Raw genomic sequence first — 14,018 nt, 5'->3', positions numbered from 1 at the left:
TGTTCAAGGGCAGGTTGGATGGGGCTTGGAGACCCTGAGATGTGTCCCTGTCCATGGCAGGTGGTTTGGAACTAGGTGATCTTTAAGGTCCCTTCCAACCCAAACTATTCTATGATTCATTCCAAATTAAGGGTGAGGCCCCAGATTGAAAATCAATTGGGACTCTTCCAGTGATGGTCCAGGAGCCTGGAAAGCCTACAACTTGGAGTGATAGTCCCACAGTGAATGTTCTCATGTGTGACAGGGAGTGACGAGCTGCTTTGCTCCATCCCTGTCTGTCGGATAAGGAGTTCACGGTCCATGTTTGCTGCCGAGTGTACTTGGCGCTGGTGAGACCACTCCTCGAATCCTGGGGTCAGTGCTGGGCCCCTCCCCACAAGGAGGATGTTGAGGCTCTGGAGCGAGTGCAGAGAAGAGAACGGAGCTGGGGAAGGGGCTGGAGAAGAAGAGGAGCGGCTGAGAGAGCTGGGGGGGTTCAGCCTGGAGAAGAGGAGGCTGAGGGGAGACCTCCTTGCTCTCTGCAACTCCCTGAGAGGAGGTTGTGGAGAGGAGGGAGCTGGGCTCTTCTGCCAAGGGACAGGGGGCAGGACGAGAGGGAGTGGCCTCAAGCTCCACCAGGGGAGGGTCAGGATGGACAGCAGGAAAAAATTCTTTGCAGAAAGGGTGATTGGTCCCCGTCCGAGGGTGCCCAGGGAGGGGGTTGAGTCCCCTTCCCTGGAGGGGTTTTAAGGGCCGGGTGGCCGAGGTGCTGAGGGACATGGGTTAGTGATTGATGGGGATGGTTGGACTTGGTCATCCGGTGGGTCTCTTCCAACCTGATTATTTTATGGTTCTTGCTGATTCCATGCTCCTCAGACCAGCAGTGAGGGCAGGTAGAGCTTAACTGCTTGTGTCTGGAGAGGTGGAAGAGTTGTGGAAGGTGTCTTGGTGGGATGCAGCCAGGGGACGCTGGGAACTGAGGTCGGAGCTTGACTGGAAGGAGTGGCAGGTGACCCTGCTGGAAAGGGAATCCATGTATACTGAGCAAAATTAGTAATGTTTGGGATATAACTGCTCCTTCTGGCCAATGCAGGAGGAGGTAGGTTGAGGAGAAGTCACCAGATGACCAGAGGAGTGAGCAGTTTGAAGGCAGAGCTGCTGCGTACTGAGTGCTCCGATTCTGATGGGCTTAGGCAGTGTGAATCCAAATGGTGGTGGAATTCCACACTTATTTTGTTTGTGGAATATAGAGCGTTTCCTTCACCCAAGTGACGAACCACTGCAAGTGTCTCAGGCTGTATGGAAGCTCCCAGAGACCTTTGTGTAGGTTTTCAATATGTGGCAAGTAGAATGGGTAGGAAGGTCCAGTCTGATGGCCAGGGGTGTCGGTACAGGAGGGGAGACTCCTCTGCTTCGAGATGTTCAGCACAATAGATGAGAGAGATGGGTTAACCGTGCCTGACCGGTGGCCACAGCAGCTTCTGCAGTTGGGATGTAGTCTGTGATATGTCACAAAACCAACACGGGGGTTGCTTTGAAGGTTCAAATTTAGTTTCAATGTGATCATGTCGCATGAAAGGGACAGGGAAAGGAAGGGATGCTGTCCAGATGGATGGGGGATGCCATCCAGAGGGACCTGGAGAGGTGGATCCACATAAACCTCATGAAGTGCAACAGGGCCAAGGGCAAGGTCCTGCAGCTGGGTCAGGGTGATCCCAAGCACAACTCCAGGCTGGGTGGAGAGTGGATTGGGAGGAGCCCTGAGGAGAAGGGCTTGGGGTGCTGGGGGTGGAGAAGCTCAAGCCCAGAAACCAACCGAGTCCTGGGCTGCATCCAGAGCGGTGGGAGCAGCAGGGAGGGAGGGGATCCTGCCCCTCTGCTCCGCTCGGGGAGACCCACCTGGAGCCCCGAGTCCAGTTCTGGATCCTCAGCACAGGGAGGACACGGAGCTGCTGGAGCGAGTGCAGAGGAGGCCACGGAGATGATCCGAGGGCTGGAGAACCTCCTGTGCGAGGAGAGAGTTGGGGTTGTTGAGCCTGGAGAAGAGAAGGCTGCGAGGAGGCCTTAGAGCAGCTTCCAGGACTGAAAGGGGCTCCAGGAAACAGGCCAACATGAGGTGTCCTCCAGGCTGTGGTAGCACAGCGGGTGCAGGTAGGAAGAGAGGGACAGGAATGAGCAATGCAGTCAGGACATGACCGCTGACTGCAGGCAGAGCACAAAGACATGATCTCAGAAACCATAGGAATGGTTTAGGAATGGTTGGACTCAATGATCCGGTGGGTCTCTTCCAACCTGGTTATTCTATAGGTTGGCAAAACCAAACAGAAGTCGTGGTTGGGGGTCACAGTTGAAGTGCGTCACACAAGAAATGGAGAAAGGAGGGAGGGACCGAGCGGCTCTGGTGGACTTAGACTGGAGTGCGTGGAGCAGAACTGAAATGGTGTGGGAGAGCTGTGCTGGGAGGAGGTGTCTGGGCAGCCCCGTGGAGTCTCGTGATGGATACCAGCGCCGTTTCTTTTTATAAAGGCTTTGTAAAGCTTTAAAAATAGTAAGACAAACAAAATGCGAGGAGGAACAGGCAGCTCCTCAATCTTCGACCTTTTAAGTGTTGGTGCCTGGCAGGGCCAGCGTGAGCACATAGGAGATGTGGAGCTTCTGTGGGAGTGATGGTGGAGGGAGAGCTCTCCTCGGAGCGTGTTCCCTCAGCTCTAAATGCTGTTGGAGCCAGTCGATAGCTTTCTCAGCTGCTCCTGCTAACTGCTAATGGGTATTTTGGCTTGCTGAGCCGAGGGAGGGGAGGGAAGTGTTGGACAACAAGGCAAGAGCCAGGCAGCAGGTGAAGAACACGGTGATAGGACCAGTGGAACCTGTCCAGATCATCCCCGCGGTGCCCGCTTACCACCACGCAGCCCTAACAGGATTCTAAATAATCTTGTGAAGTGGAGCTGGGTGAGTGGCGATTACCTTCAGCGAGTTCCACACCTGCAACACCCAGTACTTCCCACTCTTTAAACTGGGCATCCCTGCTTCTTCTCGAGCGCGCCGTGCCCCCTGGTGCTGGAAGGAAGAAGCTCTGCCAGCTTCCGAGAGCTCTGCGGTGAAGTCCTTGCGTGGAGCTCTCTTGGAGGGCTTGGAGAGAGGGTCAGCAGCATCTTTGCTTCTGTTCTTTTCCAGGAGGTGAACATCGTGCCTGCTGAACTGCCTCAGACCCACTAGCCATGCCAGGGATTGTCGTGTTCCGCCGTCGCTGGTCTGTAGGCAGCGATGACCTGGTTTTACCTGCGGTCTTCCTCTTCCTCCTGCATACCACCTGGTAAGTGGGGAAGGGAGAACAGTGCTTGCAGTTCTCCCATCAATTCTTCCTGCTGCTCCCGTTCCTTGCAGCTGGAATTCTTCCTGCGCTCGTACGTGCGGCTGGAAGGCTTGTTTGGGGCATTTCTGACAGACGTCAATGTCCTTGTGCTACTGCTTCTTCTAACAGACACCAATGTCCCCACCCATGGCCAGGGGGTTGGAACTGAATGATCTTTAAGGTCCCTTCCAACCCAAACCATCCTATGGTTCTAATTCCTGCTCCTGGTTCTTTGAATAAACTCTTAGTTGCAGTTCCAAAGAAGGAGCCCGAGCAGAGCTCCCTGCATCCTCCTGTGCTCCTCAAGGATGTCCACTGGACTTTGGGGCTGTGTATCTGTACAGGAGAAACAGTTGGAGCAGCAGATCCCATGGGATAACACGCCATAGATCATCATATTGTTCTCACCTGGCCAGGAGGACCTCTGGATAGTTTGTAAGGAGGAGATTTCCAGCCCAAATTCAATGTTAATGCTAAGTAGCTGTGGGACACAGTTCCAGTACCTGAAGGGGCTCCAAGAAAGCTGGGAGGGACTTTTTACAAAGTCTTATGGCAATAGGACAAAGGGAAATGGGTTATAAACTAGAGAGGGGCAGATTTAGACTGGACATAAGGAGGAATTTCTTCACGATGAGAGTGGGGAGGCCCTGGCAGAGGTTGCCCAGGGAGGTTGTGGCTGCCCCATCCCGGGAGGGGTTCAAGGCCAGGTTGGATGGACCTTGGGCAACTTGATCTAGTGGGAGGTGTCCCTGAGACTGCTTCTTGAATCCTGTGTTCAGTTGTGGGCCCCTCCCCACAAGAAGGATGTTGAGGCTCTGGAGCGAGTGCAGAGAAGAGAACGGAGCTGGGGAAGGGGCTGGAGAAGAAGAGGAGCGGCTGAGAGAGCTGGGGGGGTTCAGCCTGGAGAAGAGGAGGCTGAGGGGAGACCTCATTGCTCTCTGCAACTCCCTGAGAGGAGGTTGTGGAGAGGAGGGAGCTGGGCTCTTCTCCCAAGGGACAGGGGACAGGACGAGAGGGAATGGCCTCAAGCTCCACCAGGGGAGGCTCAGGTTGGACAGCAGGAAAAAATATTTCGTGGAAAGGGTGATTGGGCAGTGTCCGAGGCTGCCCAGGGAGGGGGTTGAGTCCCCTTCCCTGGAGGGGTTTAAGGGCCGGGTGGCCGAGGTGCTGAGGGACATGGGTTAGTGATTGCTGGGAATGGTTGGACTCGATGACCCGGTGGGTCTCTTCCAACCTGGTGATTCCACGATTCTATCTTCGAGGTCCCTTCCAACCCGAACGATTCTGCACTATGGTGCAGAGGATCCTTGGTAGCTTTGTGAGGAGAGCAGGCGTGGGCTTTCCTGCTGCTAACAAGCCGCTTTGTGACTCGGCAGGTTCGTGATCCTCTCCGTGGTGCTCTTTGGGCTGGTGTACAACCCCGACGAGACCTGCTCGCTGAACCTGGTGGACCACGGCAGAGGCTACCTGGGCATCCTGCTCAGCTGCATGATCGCCGAGGTGGCAATCATCTGGCTCAGCATGCGAGGCAGCATCCTCTACACCGAGCCCCGGGACTCCATGCAGTATGTGCTCTATGTCCGACTGGGTAAGAGGCAGCGGCCTGAGGCCTCCTAATGACTCAGCCTCCACACTGCCATCTGCTAAGCGCAGAAGACTTCTCTCTCCCCACACCCTGACAACCACCCAGCTTCTGAAAGGCATCCAGATGGCCCCTTGTATGTGAGATGCATCCGAATCCCTCACACGTACCGCGCCCTGGCAGTGCTGTGAGGCTCTTAGGAGATGCCCCAAATATCTTTCTAGCAAACCTTTCCCTCATTGCCATGCAGGTACATCCTTTTCCTCTAAAAAAAATACGCTCCCCTTCTGTCTCGCGACACAGATCTGCCGCGGCGAGATGCATCCACACCTCTCCCCCACCTTTTTTTCCCCCACGTTTCCCTCTGATCCAAGAATATCTATGTCAATCGTGGTCATTCTGACCCCGAGGCGTGTGCGTGTCCTTGTCTGTCATCCAGACGCTTCAATCTCCACCCACCTGCCTTGAGACACACGCTGGACCTCTTGGTTCCCACGTGATGCTTCTCGCCATCCTGCACTTCGACACTCCACCTCCAGGCACCGGGAGATAAATCAGCTTCCCACCTGCTCACTGGCTGCATCCCCTCTCTTAGCGTCCCCGTTTCCTTCCAAAACACGTTTCCTGTCTTACCCACCAAGAATTAGATCAGAAGAAAGCTTTTTGCCTTGATTTCTCGTTGAGGGCTTCCCTTTTAGCTTATCTTTCCTCCTTTGTTTTGCTGTCTTCCAAGGACAAACTCAGATTTTTCTGTGCTGGGTGGAGATTTAAGAGAAAAATCTTCTGGAGATGCCGAGTTGAGCCCGTTCCATACAAAGCATCTCATGTTTTTGCATCTCTGGGTTTGCTGGATCGCTTTCATTTGCAAAAATATGGGTAACCTTGCTCCAAAAGCTCCGTCTGGGAGACGCTTCCACCTTTGAGCGCTAAGTGCAAATGATTAACGTGAATAGCAAACAAATCCCTCTCTCCGGTTTCCCAGACACACCGCAGTCTCCCTGGGGAAGCACGTAGAGCCTGACAGTTTGAGGAACACAGTGTTAAAACCAGACTAAACGGGGCAAGGGAGGTAGGAAGAATCCAAAGAGCCGTTTTCCTACCAAAGAATTATCCCCTTTTCTTCCTTGCCTGCTTTAAACTGATATTTGTGTTCGGGAGCTGTATTTATCCTGCATCGTGGGTCTCGTGCGTCCTCGTTTCATGGGACTTTTTGCTCTTCATGAGTTCTGCTGATAGAAACAAGAGCGTGACCATCGCGTGGGCAAGGTCCATGTGACCATCCCTTTTTAAGCACTTGCAGTTCAGCTCATCTGAATCTAGGGAATGAGCTCCAATACAAAGCCAGGAAAATCTCAGCCGCGCTGCTACCGCTCCTGTCCTGCAGCCGGTAATCCCAAAGAGGAGAGAAGTCAAGGGAAGCAGAGCCAGGTCCAACCCTGGTTCCTCACCCTTGGAACTGGTCTGCCCAGAATAATGAGTTTGTAGCAAGCCATGAAGGATTCTGCGCTAACACATAGATAAGGAGAGTGGATGGTTAGGGTTGGCTAGGCTGGAGTGAGGTTTCATAGAATCACCAGGTTGGAAGAGACCCACCGGATCATCGAGTCCAACCATTCCCATCAATCACTAACCCGTGTCCCTCAGCACCTCGTCCACCCGGCCCTTAAACCCCTCCAGGGAAGGGGACTCAACCCCCTCCCTGGGCAGCCTCGGACACTGCCCAATCACCCTTTCCATGAAAAGTTTTTTCCTGCTGTCCAGCCTGAGCCTCCCCTGGTGGAGCTTGAGGCCATTCCCTCTTGTCCTGTCCCCTGTCCCTTGGGAGAAGAGCCCAGCTCCCTCCTCTCCACAACCTCCTCTCAGGGAGTTGGAGAGAGCAATGAGGTCTCAATGAGGTTTCACTCTGCACCACCAAAGGCTCACAAGAAGCTGTTAATCCTCTCCATACCTGTTCTTACCTCACCTTACTTGTCCTACCAGTCCTTTGGGATTGTAATATGTACAGAAGATGTGAGGATGAGCACCTCAGAGCAGTTTTTCCTATCTCTTTTCTGTCAGGGAGCCACTGTTGGTCCCTAGTTTCTTGTTCCTGTTTCACACAAAACTGAGAAGCCAGCAAAAGGCTCCTCAAGGACCGTGTCCTTACTGGAAGGACTCTAAAGAGCAGAAGCAGGATTAATCCTGGCTACGTGCTACTATTTATTTTGTGGTTTTGACTCGGGTCAAGGTGGTTAAGCCCCAGGAACTGTTACCTACGGGAGTCTTTCCGCTGTTGTGGGTGGAAGGTACGGCTGGTTGATTCACACCTCTCACCCAGCCAAGGGCACTCACAGCTCTGTGTCATTTAGGAGTAATTAGAGCTAAGGATGCATCACATTTTGATTTGTTTTCTTGACTATCGCCTTCCAAAGCACCAGGGCCCAGTCCTACAGTCATTTCTACAGGAAATTTCTGCAGTCACTTGGGGCACAACAACCCTGAGCAGCTCCAGCCTAGGAGAAGGCTGGCTGGAAAGTGCCTGGAGGAGAAGGACCTGGGGGGGTTGGTTGAACAGGAGCCAGCAGGGGCCCAGGGGGCCAAGAAGGCCAAGGGCATCTGGGCTTGGATCAGACCCGGCGTGGCCAGCAGGGCCAGGGAGGTTCTTCTCCTTCTGGCCTCGGCCCTGGGGAGAGCGCTCCTCGAATCCTGGGGTCAGTGCTGGGCCCCTCCCCACCAGAAGGATGTTGAGGCTCTGGAGCGAGTGCAGAGAAGAGAACGGAGCTGGGGAAGGGGCTGGAGAAGAAGAGGAGCGGCTGAGAGAGCTGGGGGGGTTCAGCCTGGAGAAGAGGAGGCTGAGGGGAGACCTCATTGCTCTCTGCAACTCCCTGAGAGGAGGTTGTGGAGAGGAGGGAGCTGGGCTCTTCTCCCAAGGGACAGGGGACAGGACGAGAGGGAATGGCCTCAAGCTCCACCAGGGGAGGGTCAGGCTGGACAGCAGGAAGAAATATTTCCTGGAAAGAGTAATTGGGCAGTGTCCGAGGCTGCCCAGGGAGGGGGTTGAGTCCCCTTCCCTGGAGGGGTTTAAGGGCCGGGTGGACGAGGTGCTGAGGGACATGGGTTAGTGATTGATGGGGATGGTTGGACTCGATGATCCGGTGGGTCTCTTCCAACCTGGTGATTCTATGATTCTATGATTCTAATTCTTACGGAGGTGCTGCCGCTATCCATCGTTTCCCTTGTGTTGCAGCTATCCTGGTGATCGAGTTTGTGTACGCGATCGTGGGCATCGTGTGGCTAACGCAGTATTACAGCTCCTGCAATGATATCACGGCGAAGAGCGTCACTCTGGGTACGTATTTAGCGTGCGGTCGGTGGTCGTTGCGGTGCACGCGCACACATCCTCTCCCCTTGGAGAGCTAATTCAGTCCTGCACGTGGGGATTGACTGTTGGAAGCGGATCGGAGCTCTAAATGCGGTTCTTGTTTTCTCTGAGACGTTATTGCTCGGCACAGTTGCTCTATTCATTTGTTTGCGCTGTCTGCATGGAGACAAGAATTCCTGTTCCTGGGAACGGGGTGGCTGGGGACTCCAAGACCTCATTCTCGTCCTTCGGTTCAAAATGACTTTACTGTTTTCCTGGAGCTCCTTTTCTCTCTCAGCCTGTCTCCTGGCGAGGGCGATGCTAGTGTCGCAGTCCCCTAGACGGTGAATATTTAACAGTCTAATGCATGAGTGACCTCCTAAACCAGCTGGCAAACTTTGCTGGGCTTTAGAAGTCTTGCCAGAGGATTTCCTCCTCCTGGAGCTGGCAGCGAGACTATTTGGGTTTTATCTGCCCTGTGGCAACGGAGACATGGGTCTAATGAGGAACGGCTGAGAGAGCTGGGGGTGTTCAGCCTGGAGAAGAGGAGGCTGAGGGGAGACCTCATTGCTCTCTCCAACTCCCTGAGAGGAGGGTGTGGAGAGGAGGGAGCTGGGCTCTTCTCCCAAGGGACAGGCCAAGAGGGAATGGCCTCAAGCTCCACCAGGGGAGGCTTAGGCTGGACAGCAGCTGAAGGACATGGTTTAGTGATTGATGGCAATGGTTGGACTCGATGATCCAGTGGGTCTTTTCCAACCTAGTGATTCTATGAGCACCAGGTACCTCTTCTCGGAGAACAAGTCTAACCAGGAGGGGCTGAGGGACCTGGGGTGGTTTAGCTGAGAGAAGAGGAGGCTGAGTGGAGACCTTCTCGCTGTCTACAACTGCCTGAAAGGAGGTTGTGGTGAGGTGGGTGCTGAGCTTTTTGTCCAAGTGATAGGTGATAAGACGAGATGAAACAGCCTCAAGCTGCACCAGCGCAGGTTCAGATTGGACATTAGGAAAAACTTCTTCACTGAAAGGGTTTTCAGGCCCTGGCAGAGGCTCCACAGGGGGTTGTTGACTCCCCATCCCTGGAGGGGTTTCAAAGACAGGTAGATGAAGTGCTTAGGAATATGATTTAGTAGTAGACGGTAGGTACGGTTGGACCTGATGATCTCAATGGCCTTTTCCAACCTAGAACTTCTCTGATTCTTTCTTTGTAGGGATGGTGGTTTGCAACTGGGTCGTCATCCTCAGTGTCTGCATCACCGTCCTGTGTGTCTTCGACCCGACCGGCCGCACCTTTGTCAAACTCCGCGCCACGAAGCGGAGACAACGCAACCTGAGGACCTACAACCTGCGGTAAAGCTGCATGGCTGGAAGGGCGCCCAGCTTTTTATGGTCCTTGACGTTCTCCTTGCCTTGATGCCGCGAGCGTTCCGCTTCAGGCGTCGCTTCCCTTTGCTGCCGAGGGGGATTTGGGAAGTCGGACCATCGGATGCTGTGTGTGGGCATCCGAATCCAAAGGAGGAGAAGCGACGTGGCTGGATTGTGCGTTAGTCACTGGATTTGGGGATCCTTACGAGCCCCTGGAACCACAACAGCTCCTTTGTCCATCCTGTAGCAGCGTTTGCCTGCTAACAATGCTTAAATTTTGCGTAGGTTGAGGCAACATCTTCTTCCAAGCCCGTTTTCTCCTTTATTTTGCCTTCACAGTCCGACCTTTTGGCCCGTGAGGTTTCTTTTCTCCTTGGTCTTTGGCCAAGAAGCGATTTCTTTTGTATCGACAGTCAGGTCTTTTAATTAAGAATTGATTGCCTCTTTGAGCTACACGGATTTCATTGCTTTTTTTTTCCACCAAGTAAGGCATTTTTCAGGCGTGGTTTTCCAGTAGCAGAACAACACAAACAGCCTTTGTTTCTTTACTCAGTCTTGACATCTGTATCTGTCAGCGAGGAATGTGGCTTTGTAGGGCTTGAGGGCGTGGGGTTTTGAATGTGAAAAAATGAAGCTTTTAAAAAATACTTTGCGAATTTAGCATTTCTCGTTGGGAATGTGTTTTCAAGAGGGTGTTTTGAGTGCGTGCTCGTCCCAACGCCTGGAAATAAGACCCTTCACATTGTCTTTTTAAGTTAAAAGGCGCAAACGCAGGCTGGGTGGAGAATGGATTGGGAGCAGAGCTGAGGAGAAGGGCTTGGGGGGATGGGGGAGGAGAAGCTCAACAGGAGCCAACAACGTGCGCTCCCAGCCCAGAAACCACCCGTGTGCTGGGCTGCATCCAGAGCGGTGGGAGCAGCAGGGAGGGAGGGGATCCTGCCCCTCTGCTCCGCTCGGGGAGACCCACCTGGAGCCCCGAGTCCAGTTCTGGATCCTCAGCATAAGAAAGGGATGGAGCTGTTGGAATGGGTCCAGAGGAGGCCACGGAGATGATCTGAGGGCTGGAGAACCTCCTGTGCAAGGCCAGGCTGAGAGAGTTGGGGTTGTTGAGGCTGGAGAAGAGAAGGCTGCGGGGAGACCTTAGAGCAGCTTCCAGGAGTGAAAGGGGCTCCAGGAAAGCTGGGGAGGGGCTCTGGATGAAGAAATGCAGGGACAGGACAAGGGGAAGGGTTTGGAGCTGCAAGAGGGGAGATGGAGATGAGATCTTGGGGAGAAATGTTTTGCTGTGAGGGTGGGGAGGCCCTGGCCCAGGTTGCCCAGAGCAGGGGTGGCTGCCCCATCCCTGGAGGGGTTCAAGGCCAGGTTGGATGGGGCTTGGAGCCCCTGATCCAGTGGGAGGTGTCCCTGCCCATGGCAGGGGTGGGACTGGGTGGGCTTTGAGGTCCCTTCCACCCCAGACCATTCAGTGATTCTGTGGATATTCAGACTTTGTTCCCCATTAGCCCAAAAGATGCGATTGCCACATTGTGATTGGGATGAAAAGCCGTGTCGATGCTGTGGATCTCGTCCCCCACACTGAACCAAAGCTGTTTGGCTCAATCCTTTATTTTTAGTGCCACAGATTGTCAAGTTGTTTTTTGCCAGAGAACTTAAAATAAGTCAAAACAACCCTCAATGTGATCTCCCCTGTGAGAAGTTTGCAGGTCCTGGAGAGCTGAAGGAAGGTATTTATCCCTTGGGCCGTGGCCAGGTTTGTTCTTCTGGGTCTGTAAGGTTTTTGGAGAGCTCGTGGCTGCCGGTTGCAGAATTTCACCCCAGAAAGGGAGCGTTAACAGGTGTTAACAAGCAAAATGCTGTGGGCTACGATCTGAAAGGGAAACATGAAATGTCACGGTGCGTTCGCTATCAAAACAGTTGTTTTCAAAGCACGTCGCTTGGAAATCACCCGTAGCTTAAAGCGATCCCTTCCAAAGGATGCGTTATGAAATCCTCCGCCTGTTTCTGGCTTGGGATCCTGTAGGACGCTGCGGGTGTTGAAACCCCTCGCTCTGCAGCGATAAATTGTAGAATTGTAGGTTCTTCTCCCTCTGGCCTCGGCCCTGGGGAGAGCGCTCCTCGAATCCTGGGGTCAGTGCTGGGCCCCTCCCCACCAGAAGGATGTTGAGGCTCTGGAGCGAGTGCAGAGAAGAGAACGGAGCTGGGGAAGGGGCTGGAGAAGAAGAGGAGCGGCTGAGAGAGCTGGGGGGGTTCAGCCTGGAGAAGAGGAGGCTGAGGGGAGACCTCATTGCTCTCTGCAACTCCCTGAGAGGAGGTTGTGGAGAGGAGGGAGCTGGGCTCTTCTCCCAAGGGACAGGGGACAGGCCGAGAGGGAATGGCCTCAAGCTCCACCAGGGGAGGGTCAGGCTGGACAGCAGGAAAAAATATTTCATGGAAAAGGTGATTGGGCAGTGTCCGAGGCTGCCCAGGGAGGGGGTTGAGTCCCCTTCCCTGGAGGGGTTTAAGGGCCGGGTGGACGAGGTGCTGAGGGACATGGGTTAGTGATTGCTGGGAATGGTTGGACTCGATGATCCGGTGGGTCTCTTCCAACCTGGTGATTCTGTGATTCTATAAAGGAAGTTTCTTAGAAAAGCCTCAGCGCGATTAGCTGAGCCTTTTGTTGTGTTGTTTTAGTTTCGTAGCTGTGCACAAACATCAAAGCCCACGCCCGTCACGATGCTGCTGCTAAGGGAAAACCGCGGCGTGAGGGAATCCAGCAGCTACAGAGGAGAATAAGGAGGCCAAAGTTAGCGGTCTCTGTGATGCATCAAAGAAATCAGGTTGTTTCATGAGTTAAAACTGAGGGAATACAGCTCAGGTTAAGCAGAACACAAAGGTCAAGTACGAGGCCAGGCTGAGAGAGTTGGGGTTGTTCAGCCTGGAGAAGAGAAGGCTGTGGAGAGACCTTAGAGCAGCTTCCAGGACTGAAAGGGGCTCCAGGAAAGCTGGGGAGATGCTTTTTCCGAGGGCCTGGAAGGACAGGACGAAGAGGAATGGCTTTAAATTGGAAGGGGGAAGATTTAGATGCTGCTGAGTTGCCATCCTTCCATCAGGAGCTCCAGCTTCTCTTGAACCTCTTACTACCAGCAGATACATAGAACAGCAGCTTCTTTGTGATCATCCATCGGGTTCTGTAGAAAAGATGGGGACAGACTTTTTGGCAGGGCCTGTTGTGACAGGACAAGGAATGATGGGTTTGAACTAAAGGAGGTGACATTTAGACTGGATATAAGGAGGTAATTTGTCTTGCTGAGGGTGTTAAGGCACCGGCACGGGTTGCCCAGGGAGGCAGAGGTGGCCCCATCCCTAGAAACATTGAAGGTCAGGTTGGCTGGAGCTCTGAGCAGTCTGATGTGGTTAAAATGACCCTGTTCCTGCAGGAGGGTTGGACCAAATGACCTGTAAAGGTCCCTTCCAACCCAAAAGGCTGAGCATTAGGAAAAAATCTTTCACGGAAAGGGTCGTTGGGCAGTGTCCGAGGCTGCCCGGGGAGGGGGTTGAGTCCCCTTCCCTGGAGGGGTTTAAGGGCCGGGTGGACGAGGTGCTGAGGGACATGGGTTAGTGATTGATGGGAACGGTTGGACTCGATGATCCTGTGGGTCTTTTCCAACCTGGTGATTCTATGATTCTATGAAAATATTCACTGATGATCCTGTTACCATGTGTGTAAATAGAGGCTTGATCCCGTCCAGAACAACTGGATTATTGACCTTCCTATCCTATAAAATGAGATGTCATTAATCTATGTGTGGTCTCTGTCTTTACGAGACCAGGGTAAACATGAGAACGTGGTCTAGCATGCATTTTAGCAGGGGTAGCGTGAGCTGCGTGGCTTTGATTGGATCCTGCTAATTGCAGTCTTCTCCTGCCTGTCCTTCTTCTCACAGACACCGCCTGGAAGAGGGTCAAGCGAGCAGCTGGACACGCCGACTCAAAGTTTTCCTTTGCTGCACACGGACAAAAGACTCGCAGTCGGTAGGTATCAAGTATCTCCTGTTGGAGAACAAGCATCCATGCTAAGGTGGACAGTAGGTGGGACTTGGTAGAGCGGAGCATGTGGGGTTCCTGCTGCCACCCCTGGACAACACGTGTTTCTCTTCACTGAGGATTCTTTGAGGTTACTTCTTGGTGGAGAGCTTATCACGGTCTACAACTCCCTGAAAAGAAGTTGTGAGGTGGGTGTTGGTCTCGTCTTCCAAGTGGCAGGTGATAGGATGAGAGGAAATGGCCTCAAGTTGCACCTAAGGAGGTTTAGATTGGATATAAGGAACAATTTCTTCATGGAAGGGGTTCTCGGGCACTGGCAGAGGCTGCCCAGGGGGGTGATGGAGTCCCCATTCCTGGAGGTGTTTAGAAGACGGGTAGATGAG

General features: G+C 53.5%; 1 protein-coding gene across 3 annotated transcripts in view; it reads left to right on the top strand.

The window, feature by feature from the left end:
• The window catches only part of DAGLA (diacylglycerol lipase alpha), a 54,532-nt gene that overhangs the window by 13,009 nt on the left and 27,505 nt on the right, over nucleotides 1-14,018 (top strand). For 2 of the 3 annotated variants that reach the window (XM_069857219.1, XM_069857220.1), the window contains 5 exons: nucleotides 3,154-3,292; nucleotides 4,708-4,919; nucleotides 8,140-8,241; nucleotides 9,459-9,597; nucleotides 13,536-13,623. In XM_069857219.1, the coding sequence (XP_069713320.1) occupies nucleotides 3,198-3,292; nucleotides 4,708-4,919; nucleotides 8,140-8,241; nucleotides 9,459-9,597; nucleotides 13,536-13,623 (636 nt within the window). In that variant the 5' untranslated portion in view covers nucleotides 3,154-3,197. The remainder of the gene's footprint in view (nucleotides 1-3,153; nucleotides 3,293-4,707; nucleotides 4,920-8,139; nucleotides 8,242-9,458; nucleotides 9,598-13,535; nucleotides 13,624-14,018) is intronic. The other variant, XM_069857221.1, reaches the window with a different exon arrangement.

This window comes from Phaenicophaeus curvirostris, chromosome 5 (assembly GCF_032191515.1).
Source record: "Phaenicophaeus curvirostris isolate KB17595 chromosome 5, BPBGC_Pcur_1.0, whole genome shotgun sequence".
NCBI classification, from domain to species: Eukaryota; Metazoa; Chordata; class Aves; order Cuculiformes; family Cuculidae; genus Phaenicophaeus; species Phaenicophaeus curvirostris.
Note: the sequence above shows the minus strand (reverse complement) of the source record. Positions and strands in the feature narration are given on the sequence as shown.